Raw genomic sequence first — 22,782 nt, forward strand, 5'->3', positions numbered from 1 at the left:
ACAATATCTTTTATAGAATTTAGCCAATGTTAAGAAGCTCACATCACATGTATATGGAATCATAAGAATCATAAGATTTTAACCCATTATCTCATGAAATTTGACTTGTGTCAGAGTCAAATAAAAATCACTACATTGTATCCAAAATAAAGAAATAAATAATGCTGAGTTTGTATGTTTATATATATGCCCTGTGAGGAAACATCCCAAAGAGGAAATTTCATTATTCACTAATGGGAAAGTCAGGAGTTTGCCAACTGATACAAAGGTCATTTCATAATGGTTATGCAGACTAAAGACTTAAAACTAAAACCCTGGGTGAGAAAAATGAGTTGTTTGAAACAAGTCCTATTGTTCATACTTGATAATCATTTATCGGCTTCAGGGGGTTGAATCAGTTGTAATAAGACATACTCAGTTTTGATTTATCTCCTAGAGATATTTACCTTTTATGCTCAAAATTAATTGCTAGCCAAAATTATAGAAAAAAATCGATAAACAAATTTGGGGCCTTAAAATACCACTAAAATTTGTTATAATACAGGTGTTGTGTTTTTAAAAATGAAATATAAAATTCTTCCAAATGTAGTTTAATGATATCTGCAAAGTAATGATAAAATGGTCTTATATCCATTCACCATTACTATCTCATTTAAGAAAATATTTAGGAAGAAGTCTTATTAAGTCTTTATATGTTATTTCATAATTTTTCAAATATTTTCAACTAAATCTTCAAAGGCCAGTGATTTTGTGTTTTGTTCATTGATGCACCCTGTCTTACTCAGCTCGGGTTGCTATAAAACACTGCCACAGACAGTGTGGCTTGACAAAAGGTGTATATTTCTCTCACTTCTGGATGCTGGGAGGTGCAAAGTCAGGGTCCCAGAAGATGTGGTATCTGGTGATGCAAACCAAGCTCTTTTCTTGGTTTGCAGGTGGCCACCTTCTTGTCGTGTGCTCATATGGCAGAGAGAGAGAGAGACAGAGAGAGCTCTAGTGAAGATATAGACACTACTATATTTAACATAGATAACCAACAAGGACATACTGTATAGCACAGGGAACTCTGCTCACTATTCTGTAATAATCTAAATGGGAAAAGAATTTGAAAAAGAATAGATACGTATATATGTATAGCTGAATCACTTTGCTGTATACCTGAAACTAATACAATATTGTTAATCAAATATACTCCAATATAAAATAAAAGTTAAAAAAGAAATACAATGGCTGTATATATATATACATATAACATGATGATCAGGAAACCAAGTTCATAGCAGTGATAGCACAGCAGACTAGTTAAATTTTGGCTCCTGAAGTCTAATTACCTGAATTCAAATTTAGACTCCACAGAATTCAAATTTAGACTCCACAAACTACCACACATCTGGTAGCGATCTGAGGTAAGTTACTTAGGCTCCATAACTTAGGTTATCAGTCAGGAGACAAAAATCTCCCAAGTTATTTTCACAGAGAGCACTCGCTATAAGAATCGTTAACCATGCACTAAAGAATGGAAGAGGCATGAAGAAATCACTAAAGTATCACAGAGCTAAAAACTGCATGAATCAGGCCACTGCTAACTCCCTGAGTATCCTCTGGGTTTTAGTTTCTCCATCTATAAAACGTGACACTGGGAAAAATATCCTTTAGCTTTCCTTCTGCTGTTGTGGTGTGAGATTCTGAGAAGCAGGGAGGAAAAACCCATGAGTAGAGTCAATAACCAAAGTCAGACACCTAAGAAGTCAGTGAACTATGCTCTGGGGAATCACTCCCAAACAGTAAAACCCTGCATTCCTTATTTCTAGAGAAAAAAATAAATCTCAGTCACCTCTGTGCAAGGTCAGTAGAGATCTGAGATGCATGTTATCTTTACTAGCTTCGCTGCCAGTCGGGGGGAGGGGTGGTGAGTGGGAAATTGGCAAATCCCTAGACTACATGCTCAAAGCAAACTCAACACCAGGAAGTCGCTCACGAGTGCAGAGCACCAGGAAACTTTGAAAAGGCTGCAGATGTTTCAATAAATGCACAAGAGGATGGATAGAGAGTAAATGTAAAAAAAAAAATTCCACAAATTGGACAGAGATCAATCTAGAGATAAAATACACTTCTCTGTAAAGGGGATGAGAGATGTTGGGCAAGGAATATAGATTTTTCTCAGTGTTAATATATGTCAGATTCTATGCTAGACACTTTATATATGACTTGTATACATGACTTTATGGATGACTTAATCCTCACAAAAGCTCTGAAGACCTTTTTATTATCATTTCATATATGAGACAACTGACTGGATATATCACTGATTTTCCTACAAACTCCTACTCAGACTCAAGCGCTGTGAGAGAATCCCAGGTGACCGAGATTCTTCTTTGGCAAATTGTTCAAAGCTGATCACAGACCCAAAGGAAGGTATGGACCATGAGGGTTTTCTTAAACAAAGAGGACATCGGTCATGGGGATGAAGAGGATGATGAAATGACAGACTGTTTCCATGGTGTCAGCCAAGAGACTTATCCTACTTCTTCACTGACTTGACCTGTGCGCTGTGGTAAGTCCCCTCCGCAGTACCACCTCATTTGGAGAATAAAAGGATTGGACTAAAACTTTCCCCAAGTATTTTACGAGTTTCCTAATCCACCCTGGCTGAGATCTGCACCTCTCTCAGGCACAGCCTTGCCAGCTCTCAGGAAATGGAAAAGGCGTGAAGCATGTCCTGCTGTCCAGCTGCTGCCACAGGCCGCACGTCCCAGAGCCATACTAACCCCCCTCCCCATCCATCCCTCTTCTGTTCTCCAAGCAGCCTTAAAAGGAGGCGAAAGTGGCAACAATGTCCCCCTGGCAACAGGTACCTCCCAGAATATGAGCTTGCTTGTAGCCCTGATGGCTTTGTCTTTGACTCCAATCTACTGACATCCTTCCTGAGAAGTGCCTGGACTTCCCTGAGCATGAAGTTAGGGAGATATGAAGCCAGGCAATGAAGAGGCACACAAAGGAAGTAACAATTGGGCAGTGGGCCCCCACAGGTTGCTTTCAGTTTGCCAAGAGCCTGGGAAATGGGACAATAAGTAAATTCTCCTAAATTCAAAATTAATATCATTATTATCAAGAGTTATGGAGTGTTCACATTCTGTAAACTCTTTACATCCTTTTCCTTTCATTCTCCCAACGCCATAGAGTGGAATTATTATTGTCTACTCCCATTTAGTAGATAAGAAAACTCAAGCTAAAGGAACTAGCTGACTTAGCTACAGGAATGGGGGAAATGAATTCTAACTGGGGTCATGGAACTCACTAGTCTGCACAAGCTCTTTTTCTCACGCTACTTCTCTTTTGTGTTATTTTCCAGACTGCGAAATTTAGAAAGAGGAAGCAGAGGTACTTTTCATATATCAATTGTCTGGAAGTACAGAAAAACTCACATCTTGTGTCATCAGAAATACTTCTCTGAGGAAGGGACAGATGTCTCAGACGTGGGAGAGCAGAGCAGCAAGGTCGTTCTGGCAAGGTCGTTGTGGCAGGAACAGCCAGTAGGAGGTTCTGGCTGAGAGCTCCCCTGAGGCAAGCTGGCCCAACCAGCCACAACACACAGGACTGGGCTGCAGGAACAGGTAGGCACCTTGGTTTGGATCATGAATTTGGGGGGAGAGGACTGTCATTTGAACGGGCAGCCAGGAATCAGGTTCTCATCCTGTCTCTGACCACCTGCTTGAACTGGCAAGGCCTCCCCGGGCCTCTGTTTACTCACTTTCTAAATTAGAAAATTGAGTGAAATAATCCTTAGGTTTCCTTCAAGATTTGAGGGGATGCTTTTCTTAATTCTCTGCATTCCCTGGCATGTCAGTCTTATACAGAATATGCTCTCAACAAACACTGTGCAATTAGATTGAATTCTGCATTGGGGCCCCATTGCTCTGTCCTAACTCTATAAGAGAGAAAATTGCTCTGTACAGAGCAGTTGGCCTCCAAGCTGTGATTTGTTTCCAAAGCAGGGATGTTTAGAACTGTTTTGCAAAGTTAGGAGCCACCTTGAGTTTGTCTCCCCTTGGTGAATGTGAAAGGAAAAAGAATCCCTCTCAGACTGTGGAGTTTGGAGATGTTGACATCAGTCTGGACCCTTCATGCAAAATCATAAAGAATCTTGGTGATATAGAATTATTCCTAAAAATCAGCAACGTGTGTCAAAATTGAAGTACCACAGCCTTATACTCATTAAAAACCCTTCTAAGTGTTACTCTAAGAAGATAATTGAATAGATGTGGCACCACAGAGGGGCAAAGATGTTCATTATGGCATTGTTCATAATGGTAACAAAGTAGAAACAACTTACATCACCATGAATATGTGACTGGTTAAATGAATCTTGAAACATCTATTCATGTGAATACACGTTTGACTTTTCCATTACGGTAAAATATACATAACATACAATTTAACATTATAACCATTTTGAAGTGCAGAGTTCGGCAGCATTTAGTAATTCATATGCTTGTGCAGCTATCACCACGATTGAACTCCACAACTTTTTCATCTTCCTGAACTGAAACTCCACGCCCATTAAAGAATAACTCACATTCCCTCCCTCCCCCTGGGTAACTTTCTGTCTCTGTGAATTTGAGTACTCTGGGTGCCTCACAGAAGTATAGTCACACAGCATTTGTCCTGTGTCTGGCTTATTTCACCTAGCATCTTGTCTTCACAGTTCACCCATGTTGCAGCAGGTATCAGAATTTACCACTTGGCTTTCAAATGTAAGATTTTTATTATCTATATCCACTAGTGTCAAAGATGTCCACAGAATAATGTCGAGTGCAAGAAGAATATTTCTGAATGGCACGGGTAGAATGACTCTTTTTATGTTTATTAAGAATGTGTGTAAAACATACAGAAAGAAGAGAGACGGCGTGAGAGGAGAAAAAAAGGGAATGTGTAGGATATGAATGAAATAGTAGTTATTGGCTGGTAGTTGAGATTTAAAGAAGTTTTTTTTTTTTTTTTTTTGCTTTCCTCTTCACTCCTTACTCATTTTTTTGATTGTATTTGCTGCTATGCACTCTTTTAAACAAAACAGACAATTAAAAAGTAATAAAAGAAAATAAACATCTATGGCATACAAAAATGCAGTGAGGTAAAGAATACCAACTAGGACTCCAGGTCCTAGTTTGAGGCTTAGAATCAAGCATATACTGTAGTCCTTGGATATGAGAACTGAAAATTACAGGAAGAAATCCAGATCTACAGAGACTTTTTTTTAATCTTTAAGTTGAGAGTCAATCACCTTTTTTTTTTCTTTCTTCCCAATTTATTTTTAAAATTTTTTTATTGTGGTAAGGCCATATGAGCTCTACCTTTATAACAGATTTTTTTAAACTTTTTATTTTATACTGGAGTATAGTTGATTAACAATGCTGTGTTAGTTTCAGGTGTACAGCAAAGTGATTCAGTTATACAAGTATCTATTCTTTTTCAAATTCTTTTCCCACTTAGGTTGTTACGTACTATTGAGCAGAGTTACCTGTGCTATACAGTAGCTCCTTGTTGGCTATCCATTTTAAAATATAGCAGTGTGTACATGTCAATCCCAAACTCCCTAACTATCCCTTTCTCCCACCCTTCCCCCCGCATCTGTTTCTGTCTTATAAATAAGTTTATTTGTATCATTTCTTTTTAGATTCTGCATATAAGTGATATCATATGATATTTCTCTCTGTCTGACTTACTTCACTCAGTATGACAATCCCTAGGCCCATCCATGTTGCCACAAATGGCATTATTTCACTCTTTTTAATGGCCAAGTAATATTCCATTGCACCACATCTTCTTTATCCATTCCTTATAACAGATTTTTAAATGTACAATACAGTATTGTTATCTACAGGCACAATGTTGTACAACAGGTCTCCAGAACTTATCTTGCACAACTGAAATTTTATACACACTGTACAGCAACTCCCCATTTCCTGACAACCACCAGTCTAGTCTTTGCTTCTATGAGTCTGACTATTTTAGATACTGCATATAAGTTGAATTATGCAGTATTTGTCTTTCTGTGACTGGCTTATTTCACTTAGCACAATGTCCTTAAGGACAGCCTTAAAAAAGAAGGAAATCCTGCAATATGTGACAATATGGATGAAACTTGACAGACTGGTTATTAAGACTGGAAGGAAGAAGGGGTCTACTTGGCATATTGTAGCTATTAAACCACAAGGAACAAGGCAGAAGCCAAGTTACCAGAACATGGGAACAATTCTGGAGAGACAGACCATCAACCCACACTCTCTAAGGCCAGATATGTTCCTGTGGGTGAAGATGGAGCTGATGAGTGGCAACCAATGGGCTTCAGCTATAAGGGAGGAACGACACTGGGGCTCTACTCTCAGGCTCAGCGTCAACACCATCCCCCTCCTTGTTCACGGAACCTCCTTCAAACTTCTGCCCAAAATGCAAAAACCCACAAAAATGAAAATTAGCTGCTTAGACACGCATATCTTCACGTTTAAGAACTTTTCAGATAAGGTGTTTTATGCCCAGAGAGCATGAGAAACTTGACCAAGGCATAGATCTAGGAGTAGAAATTGGGTAGATGTCATGAACCTCTTACTGAGCATTTGGGAGCACCTGATAAATATCAGAGAGACACTCGTGTACATCACCTCATTCCAATTCCCACAGGAGTCCTTCATGATAGCATTATCATTCGTATTTTATAGGTAATGACAGTGAGGATGAAGGACGGAAAATGATCTGTCTATGGCCAGCGAATAGACATCAGAGCTGGATTCTGATGAGTTTTAGACATAACTGACATGAATTGAGAGTTTATCATATTCCCACTCTAGGCTGAGCTCATTGCATGCATCACCTCATCTAATCCTTACCATGAACCTGTGAAGTGGCTAAAATCACTTGCCTGTGGTGAGTTTGGTAATAACTGGTGGGTATACAATATGGTCTTAGGACTGGACTCCAAGGCACATGCTGAGATGTGCAAACAGATGGCGAGGCATTGGACTTCATCTCCCCTGACAGTAACGAGATTGTGGATGTCAGTTCCAATCTTCATAGGTTATACTTTCCACCCAAGAGAACTTGGAACCATTCCTAAAACACCAGGACACTGAAGTGAAGCATCAGCGAACAGAACTGTGGCACTGTTAGATAATCATAAGACTTTATCCAAAGAATGACCTTCAAAAGAGAGAATGTTGTTCTGAGAGCAGATCTATGGAGCATCCCAGTGGCTGAACTCTGCTGTGGGCATCACAGAGGCCCAGCAGTGCTGCTAAGCTGGTGGACAGCAGATAACTTTCTCCCTGAGTCTACATTGAAACCGCCAACGTTAGGAAGAAAGAAAGGGAAGGATGAGGAGAATTAATGGGGTATGGAGAAAAATATCACCAGCCAAATACCTTGGTTCAGCCACTTTCCAGTTATGCAAATACAAGCTAATAATAATTATATTTGCTGCTATACCATGCTAAATACTTTGCGTGACTATTTCACTGAATGAAAATCACTTGAACTTATGGGCCCTGAGTTTCTAATGTATAAAGTGCATTTAATAACATCTAAGTTGTTATAAGGATTAGAGTTATGGCCTAGTGCCTGGAATTCAGCAGGAGTTAAGTAAATGTTTGTTTATTTATTTACTTATTTATTGGCTGTGTTGGGTCTTCGTTGCTTCACGCAGGCTTTCTCTAGTTGTGGTGAGCAGGGGCTACTCTTCGTTGAGGGCTTCTCATTGCAGTGGCTTCTCTTGTTGTGGAGCACGGGCTCTAGGTGCCCAGGCTTCAGTAGTTGTGGCACTCGGGCTCAGCTGTTGTGGCGGGCGGGCTTAGTTGCTCCGCAGCATGTGGGAGCTTCCCGTACCAGGGCTCGAGTCCATGTCCCTTGCATTGGCAGGCGGATTCTTAACCACTGCGCCACCAGGGAAGTCCCAAAAATAAATGCTCGTATTAACAATTACTAAGCTAATATAGGCAAGGGGCTGCTCTAGGTGAGACAAGCCACATACAGAAAAGGGAGGTGGAATAGGATTAATCAACGTCTTTTTTTTTTTTTTTTCCATAACATGGCCATCATTCCCTTGTTTTTCTTTTTCTTTTTTTTTTTATAAATTTATTTATTTTATTGGTTGTGTTGGGTTTTTTTTGCTGTGCGTGGGCTTTCTTTTTAGTTGTGGTGAGTGGGGGCTACTCTTTGCTGTGGGGCACGGGCTCCTCATTGCCGTGGCTTCTCTTGTTGCAGAGCATGGGCTTCAGTAATTGCAGCACCTGGGCTCAATAGTTGTGGCTCACAGGCTCTAAAGCGCAGGCTCAATAGTTGTGGAGCACATCCTTAGTTGCTCCACGGAATGTGGGATCTTCCTGGAGCAGGGATCGAACCCGTGTCCCCTGCATTGGCAGGCGGATTCTCAAACACTGCGCCACCTAGGAAGCCCCTAATCAATATCTTAAGGGAAAAAAAATAAGATTATGATGGAAGATTGGGTAGTATAGGTGTAGCATAAAAACACAATACTGGGGACACTTCCCTGGCTGTCCAGTGGTTAAGACTCCATGCTTCTGCTGCAGGGGGCACAAGTTCAATACCTGGTTGGGGAACTAAGATCCCACATGCCGCTCAGTGCGGCCAAAAAAAAAAAAAAAATAGTACAATACTGGGAGACGTAGTTGGGAATGTCCCACAGGTGAAGCAGAGGTACAGGGGTGAGGAAGGGAAGCTGGAAGTAGGGGTGGCTAGAAGGAGAGTGAAGTGGATACAGTGCAAGCTCCTTGTGAATGGTTTGCCTCTCCACTGTGGGACTGTGGGACTCTTCAAAATGTTTCCAGTTTTCTCCCAGTGACACGCTTGCTGTCCGCAATGGATGCGCTGTGCCAAGCATGCTAGCTTTCCAACACTTCCACTGCTTCCCATATTCAGTTTTGTTCCTCAAGGACAGGTCCCTGCTTGGACAATGGGGGAAAATCTTAAGCTCCTGGAACATCTCATCTCTAAGAGTTTCATATCTTTAAGTCAAACCTTGGGTCCCAATTGGGTTCACTGCCTATTCCAGCATCACCAGCAACATGTCATCAGTGCCTAAGACCGAGGGAGCCTCTGACGCCTTCACTCCAAAGGGCATCATCATCCCAGAAAGAGAGAAACCTGGACACTTCAACCAAAAAGATGACCTGCAGCATGATCTGCCAGAAGAAGCCACAGTTCTTGGTGTAAGTCCATCTCCTTATAAGGGGAACGCTGGGGAAAACATTATTATGAGCATATCCAGACTATGGATCTACAATGGATCTGGGAGAATCTTTCTTTCTCTTTCTTTCTTTCTTTCTTTCTTTCTTTCTTTCTTTCTTTCTTTCTTTCTTTCTTTCTTTCTTTCTTTCTTTCTTTCTTTCTCTCTCCCTCTCTCTCTCTCTCTCTCTCCCTCCCTCCCTCCCTCCCTCTCTCTCTCTTTCTTTCTTTCTTTCTGTCTGTCTGACTCTAGGCTTACTGGGACATGAAATGGGGCTTTATAGAAAGACTATATTTTCCTCATCCCTTCTGTAAACCAACTAAAATCACTGATCTCTTCCATCTGAAACCTATACAACAAAGCCTCTTGTGATTTGTTTTTAATATAGCAGACTTTGGATTTAACTGTATGATTTTATTCAACATGATTAAGTTCGATCTTATTTTGAGCACATTTCTTAAACATTGTGAAATGAGACAGTGTGGACTTATTATACGTTTTCTCCCTGTTCACTTGAGTAACTATGAGACACCCGGGTGTCCTAGGTCACCGTCCTTTATATCCGGGACTTTAATTCCCACATGGTTCTGAATATTGTCTTTTAAGACCCAATTCCGACTCATTCCCAAATTTGGAAACCTGCCCAGTTGTACCCACTGGAATTCAGGATTAGTTAACTGCGTCATACTCTGTATCCCTCAATTTTTTTCTCAAGGCCTCTTTCGAGAGCTTGTGCAAACAGGAATCTAGCTCCTAAGGGCACAGCTTTCACTGCCACCCTTACTTCTAGGCATGGAAGTGAAGGCAGTATCTTCCTTGCTTTTCATGGAAACTTCCAGATCAATCTTTTTCTCTCATCTCTAAAAACTCCTACTTTAGAATCTCATGTCACCCTAGTAGGTTATTCACTCCAATCTTTTTTTTTTTTTTTTTTAAAAAAAAACAGTGCTACTGTCTTTTTTTAATTTATTATTTGAAAAATCCTAATTTCAGTCTTCCACCAAAAAAAAAGAAAGATATTTTTTAAGCGTTATTTATGTTTTGAACACTGGAAGAGAATAATGATTTCAAGTGTTTGTAGACAATCATAAACTTCAAAAGGTTTTTTTTAAAGGTAAGTTTGAATATGAGAAATAATTAAGAATTGATAGAATTAAAATTTAAGAAGACTGAGTTGAGCTTTAAAACCTAAAAATAATCAGTATTTTAGAAAATAACATTAAACAATATATTGAAGCATTTGAAAAGTGATCATGCTTAGAAAAACTGTTTGATGTATATGTTGTTTGAAAATAAAACCAATTAATATTTGTCATTCTACTATCATTTACCAATACTCCTTAATTTATTTCTTTTAAATGACTGGTTCCATGCTGACTTGTCTTCCTCCTGAAGAAATCCCCTATTTGTTTTGCCCATGCACCCCATCACCTTGTCTACAGATAACCTAGAATCACAAACACACTTCATTGCTTGCTTTAGCAATCAATAAGAGACACTGTAAATAGGGTTATTCATGAATATTCATCTGTCATTTAGTGAGCACCTTCAATGTGCCAGCCACTATTTTACGTACTTGGGTTAATCAGTGAACTATATAGTTAAAAGAAGAAGACTTAAAAAAGAAAAGCCCCATTCCAGTACTTGTGGTATATTGGAGAGACAAAGACAAATTTCAGTGAGTTCCCACTTCTTTCACTCTCCCAGGTAATTCACCTCTTTCCCTTCAAGATTTTGACTGTCCAATTGCTATCACTTCCTCCAGTAGAGTTTCTATCATAAGCCATTGCTACTTCAACATGCATGTGTTCCAATATCATGCCCTCTTAGTTCCCTGACCTCTTCTCCCCAAGTATCTTGTGCATCCTTCCTTAGACAGACATTCCCTGAGTCATACCCTGGACCTTATCAGTACTAACATCAGGAAACCCATCATTCTCTACATTTCAAGAGTCTCATACTCCAGCCACCAATTCTGATCTCTCAAGGTCATTCCCTCTGACCTACATGGACTCTAACTTCCTTTAACCTTGCTGGGACTTACGGATCACATCTCCTTTTCACAGGGCCTTCCTTCCTCTCCCAGCCAAGATCCCATAGTTCAGTCTCTCTTGTGAATGCCCTCAATAGCCTTGTCCTCATCTCTATAGCACACTCTTCAGGAAAACAAAACAAAAAAAACAAAACTATAACGTTGATTTAACTCTAACTTTGCCCATTTGCCTACTCTATACCTGAATCCATGCAACCAAACATACACGTTCACACACGCACACGTACACGTATATACACATCACTTTTGATTTATGACAATAAGCTCAAATGGACTGTCAAAGTTGCCTAAAAAGCACATGGTATTTCTTTCATCCATTCACTTTCGTATCACCCCAGAAAACCACTTCATACATTCTTTCCCCCTACCCCCAAAACCTCTAACACATCTTCCTTCTCCGTTGATCTCCTTGCTTCCTTTAATGCTAAGAAAATTGAGCCCAACTGGAGAGAATGTCCACAAGCTGCTACACACCTACAATTACCCACATCTGTGACCATATGTTCTTTCTCTCCTGCCCATCTTCTAATTAAGATATTCTTCCCTTTGTGCAGTAGGTCTCATCCTTTGTCACTTGTTCTCTCTGCAAATTTTTTAATCGCTTCCATGAGCATAGAATCTTATTGCAATCCTCCCATCTTGAAAACAAAAAAGCAAAACCAAATACTTTTAACTTCACACACCCTCCAGCTAATGCTCCGTTGCCTACTTGCCTTCCCAGGAACTCTTCCTAAAGGGTTGGAAGTCAATGTCTGTAATTGCTCTTGAATGAAATTCTCTCTTGAGTCATCTCCAGTGGCATTTGTCCCCTTTGCTCCATGCTGCACCCAATGTCCAGGTCTTCATTGTTAACTTTCTTGAACTAATAGAAATGTTTGACGCAGCTGATCACTCTCTTCTACTTGAAATATTGTATTTATTCTCGGACATCGCACTCTTGTGGTTTTCTTCCTTCCCTCTTGGGTGCTCCTTTTATGTGTCTATTTATTTCTCTGATCCTAAATTTGGGGTGCTCCACAGCTCAGTCCTTGACTCCATTCTCTTTCTATATCTGCTGCAACACAGACATCATCCAGTAATATGGATTTAAATATTACCTTCACTTATGACTTGGGGAAAAAAAAGATTATATTCATTGCTTGGATCTCCTCTCCAGACTTAAGTCTCACACATCCAAAAGCCTACATACATCTCCACTTGGATATCTACTAGACGTCTCTCCCTTAACTTATCCCAGGCTGAAATCTTGATCTTCCTCCCACAAGCCCCCTCCTCGTACAATATTCCCAATCTCAGATCAGTGTCGACTCTATCATTTCAGATACTCAAGTCAAAACCCCTGGAGGCAAGCTTCATGCCTCTCTTTCACAATCCACATTCAAAGTGTCAGCAAGTCCTATAGGTTTAATCTAGCACATCTGGAATCAAACGACAGTACTTCTCACTACCTCTGCTTTCCACATCTTCCTCCAGGTCAGCATCCTCTCACGTGTGAATTATTGCATTATCCTCTTTATTGATCCCCCTGCTCTGTTTCCTTACAATCTATTCTCAACGCAGCAGACGGAATGATCTTTTAAAAATATAAATTAGATCATGTAATCTCCTTGCTCAGAGTCATCCAGCGGGCTTTCCTTTTCACTCAGAATGACAGGCAAACTTGGTAAAATAGCCTACAAAGCCCTACATAGTTTGCACTGTGCCCCTAGTTCTTTTCAGGCTTCTCATTTCCTACTACTTTGCTCTTAACTCATTTTCCCTTCCAAGGAATTCATCGGTGAGGGACATAATACACGTCCAGTGACAGTGATCTTCACTTGCTTTATTCCCCTGATGCCTGACACACACTAGATATTCAATAAATATTAATTGTGTGAATGGTTGAATCCTCTTGACTTCATTTCTCCTATATTTGTATCATCTTTCAATTGCATATGCATTGAACAGTGAGTAAGAGTGTGAGCTCAAGATCAAACAAACAGGGATAAATCCCAGTTCTTCCACTTGTCCATTAGTGTGGGTTCGTACACGTTATCATATTTTAACTTCCGGTGCCTCATTTTTCTCATCCATAAGTAAGATAAGATTAAGAGCCAAAATATAGAAAGTGTTCAACAAATATACACTATTATTATCATCACTGGTTTCATTTAAAAAAGTAATTACTATTAAAACCCAATGAGGAAGTTGTAGGGTGGGGGCAGGAGTGAGGAGGAGGGGAGGGAGAGCGGGAGGAGGCCCAGGCTAAGTGGGGCGGGGACTGCCTGCCTGCCTGGGTTGCGGAAGTGGTCGCCGCTGACCCAGCCCGCTGCTGTCTCGCTACTGCTTTGGCTTCCCGGCTCCCCACCCCGGATGGAGATGGCGGCCCGGCCGTGGATGGTCAGATAGCTTCTACCTCCCGTCGCCCATCCCTGGCCCCAACCGGCATGGAGCAGACGGCGGCAGCAGGCGAGGAGGAAGACGGCGGGACGGTTGCCGGCCTGTGGGATGGACTGTGGCACAGGGTATACAAAGCTAGGATATGCTGGAAATACGGAACCACAGTTTATCATCCCTTCCTGTATTGCTATTAAGGAGTCAGCAAAAGTGGGTGATCAAGCTCAGAGGAGGGTGATGGAAGGTGTTGATGACCTAGACTTCTTCATTGGTGATGAAGCAATAGAAAAACCTACATATGCAACAAAGTGGCCAATCCGCCATGGTGTAGTTGAAGATTGGGACTTGATGGAAAGGTTTATGGAGCAAGTGATCTTTAAATATTTAAGGGCGGAACCTGAAGACCATTATTTTCTTTTGACTGAACCTCCACTGAATACTCCAGAAAACAGGGACTATACTGCTGAAATAATGTTTGAGTCCTTCAGTGTTCCGGGCTTGTACATTGCTGTATAGGCTGTTCTTGCCTTAGCTGCATCCTGGACCTCCGGGCAAGTAGGAGAACGGACGTTGACCGGTACAGTAGTAGACAGTGGAGACGGTGTCACTCATGTCATCCCTGTGGCTGAAGGGTATGTGATTGGCAGCTGTATTAAGCACATTCCAATTGCGGGACGAGATAGAACATATTTTATTCAGCAATTGCTGAGAGACCGAGAAGTAGGAATTCCTCCAGAGCAATCCTTGGAAACTGCTAAGGCAGTAAAGGAGTGCTATAGTTATGTCTGCCCAGATTTAGTAAAAGGATTTAACAAGTATGATACAGATGGATCAAAGTGGATTAAACAGTATACTGGAATCAATGCTATCTCAAAGAAAGAATTTTCCATTGATGTTGGATATGAGATTCTTGGGACCTGAAATTTTTTTTCATCCAGAGTTTGCTAATCCATATTTTACTCAGCCTATCTCAGAAGTTCTAGATGAAGTAATTCAGAATTGTCCTATTGATGTCAGACATCTGCTCTACAAGAATATCGTCCTCTCTGGAGGTTCAACCATGTTCAGGGACTTTGGACGTCGCCTGCAAAGAGATTTGAAAAGAACTGTAGATGCCAGGCTGAAATTAAGTGAGGAATTGAGCGGTGGTAGATTGAAGCCAAAACCTATTGATGTACAAGTCATTACACACCACATGCAGTGATATGCCATTTGGTTTGGAGGATCCATGCTGGCTTCCACACCTGAGTTCTACCAAGTAGGCCACACCAAAAAGGATTATGAAGAAATTGGACCTAGCATTTGTCGTCACAATCCGGTGTTTGGAGTAATGTTGTAAAGTTGGCTTCATAGTTATTGGGGTTAGGGAGGTGGGGAAGAAATAATCTTTCTGATTACCTGTTTTGTCTGGATGGCTGGTTTTGAGGTTTTAAACCTGACTTGAAATAATAAGACCAAACATAATTATACGGGAATATTTTAATAAGTATATCAACATGCGAATGTAGAGGAGAGCCAAAATGATTGTGTTTTTCTTTAGAGTGAATATTTGAATCTTACGTGTAACAAAAAGAAGTGGGTTTTAGTTCTTTCTGTGCCCTGGTATTTTGTATATTATTGAATTATCCAAGATTTGATGGGATTTATCGGTATGTAGATAGCTCTATAATGCTTGAATTGTACACTTTGAAGTGTGCAATGCAAGAGCTTGCTTTTATTTCATACTTTTTATACTTTGAGGAAAAAAAAGCCAAAGAAAAACTAGTACTTGAGGGAAAAAAAGTGACCAAGTAAAGGATAAATACAAAAAATAGCCTATGAGACTTGGTGTACACACACACTCATGGGATTCCAGTTACTACAAAGTGCTTCCATCCTCCTGTGCCCCCAGTGGTTTTCTTTGCAAGTGCTTTTGGAACTAAGAAGCTAGTATCTTGGATTAACAGATGCCTCCTAGTGCTTTCTGATTACTCGCATCCTGTTTCTTGCTTTAAAGGAAAAGTAAAGATAAGATTGTTGGACCAGTTAAAAAAAAACAAACAAAAACAAACAAACAAAAAACCCAATGATAAGATGAACTACAGCACGAAAGACTTCCTGCTTTATGTTATTTCAATTGAAATTGAACCCTTTATTAACACTCCCTTGATAAATTTGCTTTCTATATCCATCTCACTGGACTACTGTCCAGAAAATTTTTCCCTATCTATTTCTCTCAGAAGCAACAAAACAAAAAGTCAACTATCTTTTTCAAAATAAAGTTAAAAATGCATGTGCTCACTCCCTGAGTTGCTAGGTTAATAATCATATTAGAAAAAAAAAAAAGAGGTTAGTTATATGTAATTTTCTCTTGGAGAATGCCTATTGGCTCCTTGTAACACTTTTTTTTCCCCTTTTTAATATGACAAATAATAACATATACTCTTTTACTTTGTACTCTTTAAAATTCACAATGTGCATTCAAACGCTGTTTAAAGTGTTCTCTGAGATTTTCCCTCTTGTTTCTTGTAGGCCTTGCAGATCCTGTGTTGCCTGTTGATTTCAAGTCTGGGGGCCATTTTGGTTTCCAGTTCCGAATCTTCCCACTTCAGCCCAGCAATTTCCACCATTGTGAAGTCCGGGTACCCATTTTTAGGAGCTCTGTGTGTGAGTAGAGTGGGGTCTCCAAGAGGGGCTATGCTTTATAAATGCTAAGTGGGTGCTAAGTCATGCAGGGACTCCGTCCCAAGGGGCAGGGAGACAGGAGAAGGGTGAGTGTCCCCACTTTCCCTCTGTTACCATCCCACATCACGTCTCCCCAGTCTGGGAAAAGCAGCAGAGGGACTTCATCCGTCCCTCTGTGTGAGCCTCCCAGGAGTGACTGGTTGGGGCAGGAGGCAATACGGTAACACGATGGGCATGCCAGTGCAGCCTTTCTTACCTGGCCTTACAGCATACTGCCGGAGACGTGGACACTGTTTAATATCCTTTTCTGGCCCTTCGATGAGGCCGTAGGAGTCCCTCCAGTTTAAGAGTAATCCACCTGTCAGTAGAAAGTGAGAAGGTCATTCTGTAAATAAAATGAGCACCGCTGGTAGATGCCACAGGTTTACAGAGAATTAAACTAGCAATGGTAAAATTCATAGGAAGCAGGGGCACTCCTGCTATACGTTCAGAGGCCATCCTGAACATCTGACAAACTTTTTTCGCTGCCTTCCATCTCATGGCTCATGAAAAAGGGCCCAGAAGATGCTTTTCTTTGGAGACTAGCCAGGGCCTACTCACATCTCCCACCAAAGGCAACTTATTTTCCATGCAGCGTCCCGTATTAAGGAAAGAAAGGCACAAATTTTACCAAGGCATCACCGCTGTATGGATACAGTCCTTGTGTGAACACACCGTGTAGTGAGGCAAGGGGGCCCTGCTTCTGCCCCCAAAGCATAATTTGTCCTTGACTCCTCTATCTAACCAACAGTCATGTCTCCCACATTCTCTTACAAAAGCTGGAATTAGCTCATGCTTGACTTTCTTTGTCTGTGACTACCCAATCCCTAAGCTACAAGCTTAACCAATGTTTCAGTTTCTCAGAACATCATCCCTCCACCAACTGGATCCTTAAGGCCACTGGGATCAAATGCTGGCTTCTGGGCTTTATGATGAAAGACTCTTCACATCTGAGCCTTCCCACTTTTCCCGACTCCCAGCCTAACTAAGATCTTCTACACAAATGGCTTGAAGTCCATTCTTTCTGCACCTTGTGCCATTAGAGCCCCTTTCCGAAGTGCTTCAGTTGGCTGCTCCCATCCTTCTACCCCCTCAAGTTATGGGCCTTTCTCAGTCTCCTCTTTCTACTTTGTAACTGAGCAATGCTTTCCTCCCTTCATGTGTACCTCCTTCCCAGGCCTCCTCAGCTCTTAGTGATTTTCGCTAACTTAAATTCTCCTCTGTGCACCTGCCTATTCTTCAAAGTCAACGTAAGGATCCTGAGGGCAGAAATTGGGGTTCTCTATCAATATGGACACCACCACTTTACATATTGACTGAGTGATGGACAGTAACACGGTGGCCACGTTTCCGCAAGACAATGGAACTGATCGTTTCTCTCTTTTCTGAGCAGTTTGCTATTACCGGAACCCTCTTCATTATCTTTGGAAAAAAATCAACTAAGCCCTTGGTAAGTATGACAACCATCAAGTCTCAGCTGGTTGGAATGAAAGGAACTTCAGAGTTAACTCTTCTAGTTCAAAATCTCCATTTGACAGATTAGGAAAATAAGGTTTAGAGCAAGTGAGGGAGGCCACGTTCTCCCACTGGCCCATTAGTAGAACCAGGACTGAAGCCCAAATTCCTTCCCTTTTAGACCAGTGCTCTTTGCCCTACAAAATAGTTCTTCTGGATCATAGTCTAAGCTTAGAGGAGGTTTACCTCAGTTGCTTAAACAGTAGAAATTTTAAAATATACCATGCACTCTTTACAACTTGTTATCTTGGCCCTAAATGGGATAGATGATCAACCCAGCTAGAACCTAGAGATCCTTTTCTAGGATAAGGAGATCCTTTTCTAGAGGCAGAGGTGTGTAGGCTTAGATCATGTGGCTATCTCCTCCACCTCCTTAGAAACAAAGCATTGTCAGGCTGCAGCCACTTTCCTGACAAAGGTCAGGAGTGGGGGAGGGGGAAGGCAGTAGCTGAAGTCTTTGATCTTCTCCATAGCAACCTTTCCCTCTCCCCTGTCAAACACCCACAAAGATGACTTAGTGGAACGTGACATCCTGACTCAAGAAGGTCCATGGTCTGGTTAGCCATGGATGAGAGTACATAAGATGATGTATGAGACCAGTATAAGCTCCTGATGCTTGAAGCTAGTGTCTTAACCCCAGACCCAGTGGACAGGCTTTTGAAGAGTTCACAGCATTGGATGGAGTCAGAGTTCTGGACTTGCAATCTGGAAATCTACACTTCCATTCCAGCTCTGTCACAGACACATCAGTGTACTTGAAAAAGTTCCTTTCTTGTCTGGGCTTCAGTTTTCTCATTTACAAAAATGTGGAAGAGAAACACGCAGCTCTCAGAGGTGGTTTCCCAAGTGCCCTGAATACACTGAAAAGGAAAACCACAGTTGGGGTGACCTAACATGATGTGGGCTCCACATGTGGGACCCAAGACAGTATGTGGGTTCCACTGCCTAGATGGCAGTTCTGGGCAAAGGCATTGCCCATTCAGGCTGCTCTTCCTTCAGGGACCCAGCACTTAAAGCCATACAGCTACAGGTCCAAGAGATGAGACGGCAAGGCAACCATCCTCCCCAACACACAGTATCCCACAGTGATGTTAAAACAGAAAAGAGCACGCTCTGCGAACTTGGCACAGAGCCTGGTACATCAGTGTCTCTGCAGAGGAATCGTATCCTATGAAAGCCCTTTCCCTAAAATGTAGAATACGACCCAGGAGGGAGTGTGATGAATGTGGTTCCCACAGGCTTGCTCCACCTAGAGGCTGGTATTCCAACTTCTCCAGCTAGCTTCTGCTTTTCCTCTGAAGCTGCTTCTTAATGGGAAGAGAGTCACAGATTGGTCCTCCCAGGAGGGACCAAAGGCTGTATTCCAGACACCCTTAGACAAAAAAGGATGATTCTGAAGTGTTGAGGAAGTCAAGAGAGATCCTGGCAGTAGCCTGAGCAGCCCTACCTCTGTCTTCAGCACTACCTCTGTCTTCAGCACTGCAGACAGTCAAGGAGCCGGACCCCTACTCCTAAGGAAGAACTATTAATGCATTTTCCTCATTCAACAAACTTTTACTAATTATATCAGGTGACAAACTAGGTAGTGAGGAGGGGTTATAGAGGTGAATAAAACACAGTCTGTGTCCCCTAGGCGTGCTCGGATTTGAGGGAAATGGACTCAGGGACGCACCCTTTCAGTGCAGTGGATGGAGGGTGAATAGCCTCATGTACCGCTTCGGTGATAAGATCCCAATGCAGACTTTCTCTTCCAGGCCATGAGCAGCCTGACCGCAAGTGCAGTGAGCTCTGTGGCTGCTGGAGTAGGCCTCCTCCTCCTCGCTGACAGCCTGGTGGCCCTGGGGAACGCCTCTCAGCAGTGTGACTCAGAAAAAGATTACCTAGCCTCATTGACTTATTCAATATATGAAGCCAAGGAGTGTCTCCTGACTGGCGTCAGTCTAACAGTAGGTAGTTTCAGATTGAATTTCCTGTCATGTGAAATCTCAGTGTCCCTACTTTGCATGATCTCTGACTTTTCAGCAGTTTCCAGTCAAGTTGGCTTGAATGCCTGGAAGCAGACAGGAAAAAAACAATGATGGTTGAAAGAGGCCTGTCTTTCTCCCATATTATGCAACAGACTGCATAATATAGGAGATGCATTGTGCAAGGTCAAAAAAGGGAATCAGGAAGGGCTGTGGGGAGTCTATCCCTTCGGTCATCTTTCTTAAGTAATAAATACTCCATTCTCAGTAGGTTTAACCCTCAAAGTGCTCCCTTTGTTGAACAGGCATTGTTCCCCGCCCCCCCCCCCCCCAACACAGGCAGAAATATTCCTTTTTAATTGAATTTGATTTGATTTGGGATTAATGTATCTTACATTATGCTAGACCAGAACTTGAACCTTAAGCCCAAACACATAATTACTAGATTTTGGTCCAGCAGGGCTGCAGAGAATGAGAGAGGGATGGGAGATGACGCACCAGGGAATTTGACTTCGAGCAGAAATGCCAACATCCCTGTGTAGCGTTTTCTTGCCACCTTTCCCGCAAACTTGATGGTCACCACCTGCTGATGGTGACAATGCTGGCTTAGTCAGACCTCTATATACAGGCTCATAGTTTTAAAAACCATAAACTTTGGCCCTTTAAGGAGAAAGATTACTTCCTTTGTGACTCCTCCTTGTCACAGCTGGGAAGGCAACATCTCTCATTTCCTTGGATTTATCTTTCTCATGAATCTCAGAGAATGTGTGCAGGTTTTCGAACTCACAGCCTTCTGCGAGTTTGCCAATGGAACCCAGAGGTTGCCAAAAGCAACCCCTTTGATCCAGGAGCTTGAGGAAGTGGAAGAGCACAGACTCATCTGGTTAGAAATCAGCTTCAGGAAGCCAAGGAGATAGTATAACCCTGGTGCAGGGCAGATGGCGGCAAAGCAATGAGGGTGGAAAAGGCATTCTCCCCATTGGGATAGTTGGAGTTTAATTTAATGAAAACTCATTTCAATACATCAAACTGCCTCCCACTCTCAGATAAGTAGAGCCAAAGAGAACTTCCTTCAACATCAGGGAAGTCACAACATGGTAGAGTGAGTAGGCTGCGAAGGGCCACTATTTTTATTAACATAAAGATGACCTGGGGAAAGTAACAAATTTAAAAGTTTAAAAATTTTAAATGTATATCCAAGGATGGAAGAGGGAAAGAGGGAGAGTGGAAGGAAGGGTTTCTGAGATTCCAGAAACTAAGAAGGTCCTTACAGCCAGGTAAGCAAACAATCAGAGACCAGAAAACCACGGAGGCCTGGACAGGAACACAGGTGTTAGAGGCTGGGGTTGTGGAATTTTAATGCCCATGATGAGATGTGAGGTTCTTTAGGCCCACAGGACATAGGGAGCTCACATTGAGTGCCCTGCAAGGATGTTAGAAGTTGAGACTAAATGTTTCCCCTATTTATGAAAATAAGACAAGGAAAAAACTCTGCCCTGCATCTCAAGAAGTCTCAAGAAACTCTGTCATAAAGCTTTATAGGATGAAATCATTTCACCAAGCCTTGTGCAGGTATGGTATCCAAATCTAAAATTCCAAATAAAATAGAGGAATCCCAAATAAAATGATTAACTTAAAATCGTCCATGGATCTGTGAAACTCCTATGGTTCTATCAGCATCAAACCTAAAACTACCATCAACATAGATGTCCATAAATCCAACTCATGAATTTCCTACATGTCAAAGAATCCTCTCTCCACCACCACCACCCACACACTGAAATTATCTAAGAATAAAAATATTTTGAAAAACATCAGGAAAAGATATCAAATAGCAGCAAATGGAACAAACATGAAAGTTAATTGCTCAAGAATTGGAGATTACATAATAATTTGAAAAAATGCTATAATTAAAAATTTTTTAAATTTAAAAAATATTTAATACCCGTAACCATTTAAAATGTAAAAAAGTAATTGAAACCATGAAAGAACATGACAATAAGAAAAAAAAGTGGATTTGAAAAAGAGCCAAATGGTATGAATTGAAATGAAAACTATAATCTTTGAAATTAAAAACTTACCATCAGTTAAATAGCATATAGGTCAACATATAGGTCTGATTAAATCATGCAGAACACAGTACACTAAGATAAAAATTTAGAAAATATAAATAATAAGGTAAAAGACATGGAGGACACAGTGAAGTGACAAAAGTCAACATACATCTAATATGAGTTCCAGCAAGACAGTATGGGAGAGAGGGAGGATGCAAGAGAAATAACTGAAAATTTTGCAGAATTAAAAAAAAAAACACATGAGATCTCAGACTGAAGGGATGCACTGAGATTGCTGCAGGATAAATAAACACAAACCCACACCTAGAAACATCACAACAATCAAAAGTACCAAAGTAAAAAAAAAAAAAGAAAAGCAACTAGAGTTAAATGAAAGATTACTCTTATCTCAGAGTGTGGAATACCAAGATCCTGAGATGAAATCCTAGCTATTTATTTCACTTCTTTGGTTAAGAGATCCAAAAGAAAAAGCAGAAAAGAGAATTAAATGATTTTCTCTGCCCATTGTTCTCTCCACCCCCCCCCCCCCCCCCCCCCCCCGTCTTCTCTCCTGCACAAGAGCCATGGCACCTATTGTTCCTGTGCTGATTTACAGGGCGTCCTGGTGGTGATGCTTACCTTCACAGTGCTGGAGCTCTTACTAGCCGTGTATGCTTCTGTCTTTTGGTGGAAACAGGTCTACTCCAACAACCCCGCGTTCATCTATCCATAAATAAGAAGAAAAATGTGCACTCTTGAGCTAGTGTGAACTGGCTAAGTCCAGTGGCTCTGCAGGCCCTGTTTCCGTAATGTTTTCATACTCATATTGCTTAAATATTAGACATCAGAGATTTCAAGAACATTTTAATTAAAAAATACTTT

The 22,782-nt window shown here is 41.3% G+C and overlaps 1 protein-coding gene and 1 pseudogene across 1 annotated transcript; both read left to right on the forward strand.

Annotated features, from left to right (window-relative positions):
• The first annotated feature begins 3,475 nt into the window (after positions 1-3,475).
• On the forward strand, positions 3,476-22,782 carry LOC130850523 (membrane-spanning 4-domains subfamily A member 7-like). Its single transcript, XM_057730140.1, has 6 exons — positions 3,476-3,614; positions 9,062-9,218; positions 16,176-16,310; positions 17,761-17,817; positions 19,637-19,828; positions 22,517-22,782. The coding sequence occupies exons 2-6, from the start codon at positions 9,075-9,077 to the stop codon at positions 22,631-22,633; spliced, it is 645 nt and encodes a 214-aa protein (XP_057586123.1). The 5' UTR covers positions 3,476-3,614; positions 9,062-9,074; the 3' UTR covers positions 22,634-22,782.
• Positions 13,758-15,318, forward strand: LOC130850522 (actin-related protein 3-like; annotated as a pseudogene).

The sequence above is a fragment of the Hippopotamus amphibius genome, chromosome 3, assembly GCF_030028045.1.
Source record: "Hippopotamus amphibius kiboko isolate mHipAmp2 chromosome 3, mHipAmp2.hap2, whole genome shotgun sequence".
NCBI classification, from domain to species: domain Eukaryota; kingdom Metazoa; phylum Chordata; class Mammalia; order Artiodactyla; family Hippopotamidae; genus Hippopotamus; species Hippopotamus amphibius.

What these genes read in the sequence shown, in the direction of transcription:
- LOC130850523 (XM_057730140.1), top strand. Translation starts at nt 9,075, where the DNA reads ATGTCATCAGTGCCTAAGACCGAGGGAGCCTCTGACGCCTTCACTCCA. An exon ending in AAGAAGCCACAGTTCTTGGT is followed by an intron (nt 9,219 to 16,175) that starts GTAAGTCCATCT and finishes TGTTTCTTGTAG; the next exon opens with GCCTTGCAGATCCTGTGTTG. An exon ending in CATTTTTAGGAGCTCTGTGT is followed by an intron (nt 16,311 to 17,760) that starts GTGAGTAGAGTG and finishes TTTTCTGAGCAG; the next exon opens with TTTGCTATTACCGGAACCCT.